Raw genomic sequence first — 6,266 nt, forward strand, 5'->3', positions numbered from 1 at the left:
CAATTGAGAAGTAAAGTCCTCTCTCGTCGTACAAAGATCACACTCTATAAGTCACTCATCATGTCTGTGCTGGTGTATGGCGCCGAGGCATGGACATAAAAGCATCTGATGAGGCGGCTCTAGGAGTTTTCGAGACAAAGATTCTGGGAAGGATGTACGGATCTTCACGCGTTGGTGATGGCGAATATCGCAGACGATTTAAAGATGAGCTGTATGAGCTTTACAACGATATAGACATAGTGCAGCGAATTAAAATTCAGCGGCTCCGCTGGCTTGGCCATGTCGTTCGGATGGACAGAAACGCTCCTGCTCTGAAAATATTCAACGCNAGGAAGGCCTCCTCTGCGTTGGAAAGACCAGGTGGAGAAGGTCTTGGCTTCACTTGGCATTTCCAATTGGCGTCAGTTAGCACAGAAGAGAAATGACTGGCGTGCTGATCGCTTAGGCGGTTACAGCGCCAATAAAGAAGAAAGAAAAGAAGAAGATTTAGAATAATATATAGATTTGCCGTTAGAAGGCCGCGAAATACTGGTGATCACTCAATTTGTGTAAAAACATCAAGACGCATACTACAAACTCGAAGAGAATTACGGCCAAGCACGTCGTAAAATTTAAAATACTAGTGTTCGCCCAGCGGTTGAAATTCCGCCCCAACCATGTACATGTATGGCATTGGTATTGGTGTGACTTTTTTGATTGATTTTTTCGCTCTATTTTAAACTAATTTGAAATTTTAAAAATTGCCTGCACATCAGCATCAAAATACCTTTCTAATGATGTATAACTGTTTATACCTTAGAAGTATAGTTTAGCCGTAAAAGGGGTGTATGGGAAACATGATTACCTATTTATATAATTGATATATTTATTTAAAATATATATTTATTGATTAATTTTACTTTATAACCTAACAAACAATATTTCATAAAATGAAATGCAATATCATTAGTAAATGGAATTACTTAGTATACTTCACTAGCAAAATATTAACTGCGCGCAGTAGAACATCACCTCAAGCCTCAAAGTTATGTTCCTCCCAGTTCTTCAAGCATTATTTCCTGAAACCGCATGCGCAGTCGTAACTGCTGCATTGGGTCCATCTTATCTATATAAGGCAAAAGTGACCGCAGAAATAATAAATTTTCGTCAGTGCAGTTTTCAGGCTCTGTTTGATTTTCTAGTTCAAGTTCTACTCTTTTGTCTGGGAAGTTGTAGTAATTATTCTTCAAGTATGAGACATCCGCTTTATCATCGTACTCTTGAGGATAAGCTCGTTTGCCGCCAGTATAGGTTGGATCTGGTGGTTGAGGCCTTATCATTACTAGAGGCGGAACACCATCATCGATTTTATTTTTGCTTTCTTCGAAGTCAAATGCATCAGAGCTTTGTTTCCATATTACATCACACAAATTAGGATCCAGATCTTCCTCCAGTGTGTACACCTTTCTAATGCTTGTAAAAATATTGTCCGTGCTCCTGGGTGGGGAAAAATTTTGAGGCTGTGGTTCTGGGAGCGTAGGTGGAAAATCTTCAGCTACATTTTTCACACATTCACATTCAGTGCCCGAATTACCAGACTCGGTAGAGCGAATATCAATTATGGAGTCTGGCTTAATATCAATAACTGTTTGTCTTGGCGCGTGTGTATCCAGTAGGAAGATTAAATTATTGAAATGAGTATATCTCGGTTTCTTACTTTCCTCGATGTAATAGGATTCACCGGAGCTGTATACTGGCACCTTCTTTATCTCTTTAAGAAATTGATCACGTATACTTCGCCATCGAGTTTTGGCTGCTGTCTCTGGAAGAAATAAAGTTGCACTAGATTTACTATTGGATCGATCCAGAATATTTGACGGTAGATGAAATTTTAGTGACTTTTAGAGGCCGTTGCATCTTTCGTGTATATAAGAAAACAAAACCAGCGCCAGCAAAAATGGATGTAGATGCAAATATCGTTGCCATTTTTTGGGAGTTTAGTTATGAATCTATTTGTTTATTCATGTTATGCTTCATAGACTGAACATATTCACCTTATCAATGTTATTAACTGTACGAAGAAAATGGCTTCTGGAATGAATCTTTGGCGAATATAATCTGCTTTTTTGTCACTAATAAAGAATATGAATTTGGAGAAAATGTTAGAAAATCGTTTCAAAAAGAATACCGTGAAATTGCACTGTATAGCTACATATTTTATGAAACATTCGTAAGAAAATTGCAAAGTCATTTTCTTTGTGTACTTACTCGTACAGCCATTTTCTCTGTATGAAATTTTTGTTATGAAATAAAATAAACAAATAAGTTATGGAAACAGTTATCTGGTGTAACAATGTACTCTAGCTTGTAAAAAACAATATTATTTTGAACAGTACACATATTATTCGAAAACAAGTTACAGAACAATTTTAACTCTAACAAAATACAACACAGACAAAAAAAGTAATAATATGCATTATCCTGAGTTTCGCCTGAAAAAAAAATTCACCCGAAAATTTGTCATCCGGCCATAGTAAACCCATGGAAACCAAGAGTGAAAAGTGAACCGGTTAGGGAAAAATTAAACTAATGATAAAGCTGAGTCTTAAAATCAGGGACGTGAACCGATTTTAAACCGGAAAACGGTTTTTTTTATTAATTAACTGTACCATTAACCGAACCGAAATTTTCCATAAATGTTTGATCCGAACCCAAAACCGAAGGTTTAACGGTTCATTTCAAGCAATTTGCAATAGATAAATGTACGCACTTTTTTCTTTTTGTTAAAAATGGTAATACCTACCATGTTTGTTTACCATATGGCAATAACAAATGTAAAGGCAACCCATCTCATTTGACAGACACTTGACATTTAAACTTGCGCGTTGTTGCACTTGACACTTGACACTTATACTTGCGCGTTTTTTTTTTTTTGTTTTCAGAACCGAACCGAAACCCCGGTCCAAAGACCAAACAAACCGATTTGACGAACCGATCCAAAAGTGCAAAAACGGTTCGAACCGCTGAACCGCAGCGACCAAATTTTTCACCCGGTTCACGTCCCTGCTTAAAATAGTTCTTTAAAAACTCTATTTTCTTAAAAACATGGTTTTTCTCGATAACTAATCAGAGATTACGATGACATTGTTTAAATTCCTAAATTACTAGTCCTCCCTATAAAATCAACTTCAAAAAATTTAGCTATTTATAACTAAGATAGCTTTAGAACGAGTCATTAAGCCCATTTCTTTAGCTTTAAAATGACGTTAAGATGAAGTTTCTACTAAGAGTGAATATGACCAATTCAAGAAATTCATGAATGGCTAACTAGAATCAGGAAAAAATCAAAACTTTGACAGATTATTAGTCTGCTCGAACAAATATCCAGTGAAAAATATCCAGCAGCAACTTCCATTAGAGTAACGAACGATTATCTCTGAAATTGGAAAATATCTCAAAAATAACGCGAACGCAAAATTAGAAAAAACTTGTTTTAGTGCAGCTGATCGGAGCTTTTGTATACATAAAAAGCGTAAAACTGAAAACACGAAAAAAATAAACAAATAAAGTTTTGGTAAAGTTATTCGTTAAGCAAACGTTATTAAATAAGCATTTGCCTTATTCCGCAACATTTTTGTTTGGGCTTCAAGTTATTTTTAACATAAAAATCATCAAAATAAATTTCATAAATTGCAAACAGATTACTTTGATCAGCTGTTTTCTTGCTGGTAAAATTTTTTCAATTTGCGCCCAATTTTACCCTACTTTACAGGTTTTTTGCATACGCGAACGCCAAAACCCGATAATTTGCAAAATTTTATAAGCTTATCGAACAGACTATATATCTCCGAAGGAGAAAAAGAAAAAAATTGCTTGAACAAATAAAAAGAATTTGAAGCCAATCGAAAATTTGATACCCAATTCGGAAATGGAACCAATGCCTCATGCTCGCAAATATGTTCAATATAAAGTAAGTGAGTTTATTGCCAGAAACCGTTACGAAATAAAAATTATGTATGCACAAACATTTGAAACTTGCGTAAACCCAGCCAAAAATTGTTCCCTGTAGTATCCCCGAAAATAACTAACCTCTGACAAGCAAACGATGAAAAATTCACCACAGACAAAACACGTTTTGTTGGGCTCCAAATATACAACGTACAAATGCATGTTGATATGTATACATATGTACATATACTTAAACGTGAACGTATATATGTATGTATGTAGATGCATGTGATAAACCTTAAACATATACTATACATATGTACATACATATGCATGTGTATTTTTAAATCGCACTCACTTGATATACCACACGCGGCCGCTACTTCTCGCCATAGTTTGTCCGTAATTCTTTTTTGTTCGCCAATAGGTATATTCTTCTTATTCCACAAAAATTCTCTTTTGTGCACTTCGGCTATGAAATCCTCCATCGTCGACGAAGTTCAATGCAATACTGCGGGCATTGCGTTATTTTCGAAACCGATGAGCCCGTAGTAGACGAGAAGAACGCAACTAAACCGAGTTGTTGCTACAGTAACTGGCACATACATAAGCAGTTTGTGCGAGAGCAGGTATACACCAGCAAAAATTTGTACATACCCAATAAACATTTTTCTCAAACTTCGAACGTTCGTTCTCAAATGTAAGACACTTTTTAATATGGAAATTTCCTTTCTTTTTAAATTGAGATACATATATTGAGTTCACAACTTTTTCTCAAACGGAAATGCCAAGTGAAATAAAATCCTTATCCACTTGGTCTCTCCTTCACAGTGTTGGGCTTCCTCGTGCTCTGCTATCAACAGTGGGTTACGAGTTGAATACTTTCATAGCAGGACCGTTGGTATCCATTCGAACGACATGGCCCAGCCATCGGTGCCGCCGTATTTCAATTTGCTGCATCGCACCTTCTGAGGTACTTGCCATCGCCACTGCGTAAAGGCCCAAAAATCTTACGCAAAATCTTTCCACCCAACACTCCCAAGAGCCGTCTCATCGTCCATGCTTCTGCTCCATTTACCAGCAAGGAATGATGTCTGACTTATAGAGTATGGTTTTCGTACGTCGAGAGAACTTTACCTCTGAATTGCCTGCTTAGTCCAAAGTAGCACTTGTTGGCTAAAGTGATTATCCGTTGGATTTCGATACTTACATTATTATCGGTGTTAATGCTAGTCCCCAGGGTAACGAAATTCTCTACTTTTTCAAAATTATTACTGCTAACAGTGAGGTGAGGGCCAAGGCGCGAATGCGCTGACTGTTTGTTTGATGACAGGAGATATGTACTTCGTCTTGTTTTCGTTTATCACCAGACCCAATCGCTTTGCTTACTTATATAACTCGAAAAAGGCAGAACAGACTTCGCAGTAGTTATTACCGATGATGTCAATGTCATCAGTATACGCCAGCAACTCCACGCTTTTGTAGTAAATTGTTCCTGAGCTGTTCAGTTCTGCAGCTCTTCAGCTTCTCTAACATTAGATTAAAGAAATCACATGACAGGGAGTCGCCCTTCTGACGGAGCTCAACATCGTTTTACAAAGTCGTATAAGTTTCGCGGGGATACCTTTTAGTTCTGCCGAACGCGGCTTTGAAGTCGACAAATGGTGAGTTTCGCTCCTTTTCTCGCGGGTCTTTTCCAATTTTTGGCGTAAGGGTAGTACCTGATTTATGGTGGATTTGCCAGGTCTAAAGCCACACTGATAAGGCTCAATCAGTTCGTTGACGGTAGGCTTCAGTCTTTCACACAATACGTTCGATAATACCTTGCGTGCTTAGAGAGCTGATGCCGCGGTAGTTGGCGCGTATGGCGGGGTCGCCGTTCCTGTGGATTGGGCAGAGCATCTTAAGCAAATTCTATACGTCGGGCATGCGTTCATCTGACCATATTCTGCATAAAAGAGTTGACGCATGCACCTTATCAACTCCTCGCCGCCGTACCTGAATAGCTCAGCTGGCAGGCTCAGCTCCAGCAGCTTTGTCCATTAATATAGTTGAATGCTTTTTATTTTTTCTCAGTATACACACTTTGTTTTCTTAAACAGGTATTTTATCTTATTTTATTTCATTTCATAACGAATATACTATAAAAAAGCAAATTTTGTTAAGGAGAAAATGTGAAATTTTATATTTTTTCCCCATATGGGGATTCATTTCTTCCCGTTTTTCTTATCATTCTACTGAGCTAAGGTAGTGTCAAATCGAGCTGTCACAACTGATACCACCTTGTATTATTGCATCATGTTAGAAACACACTATTTTTTACAGGAAATGAATATTTA

The 6,266-nt window shown here is 37.4% G+C and overlaps 1 protein-coding gene across 1 annotated transcript; it reads right to left on the reverse strand.

Moving 5' to 3' along the window:
- Positions 1 to 914: 914 nt before the first annotated feature.
- On the reverse strand, positions 915 to 4,436 carry LOC108361674 (uncharacterized). Its single transcript, XM_017614364.1, has 2 exons — positions 4,286 to 4,436; positions 915 to 1,801 (listed from the first exon to the last, which is right to left on the reverse strand). Exons 1-2 carry the CDS (start codon positions 4,413 to 4,415, stop codon positions 1,026 to 1,028), a joined length of 906 nt encoding a protein of 301 aa, XP_017469853.1. The 5' UTR covers positions 4,416 to 4,436; the 3' UTR covers positions 915 to 1,025.
- Positions 4,437 to 6,266: the final 1,830 nt, after the last annotated feature.

Source organism: Rhagoletis zephyria, unplaced genomic scaffold (genome assembly GCF_001687245.7).
Source record: "Rhagoletis zephyria isolate East Lansing unplaced genomic scaffold, Rhagoletis_zephyria_1.1 Rzeph_scaffold_00813, whole genome shotgun sequence".
Lineage (NCBI taxonomy): Eukaryota > Metazoa > Arthropoda > Insecta > Diptera > Tephritidae > Rhagoletis > Rhagoletis zephyria.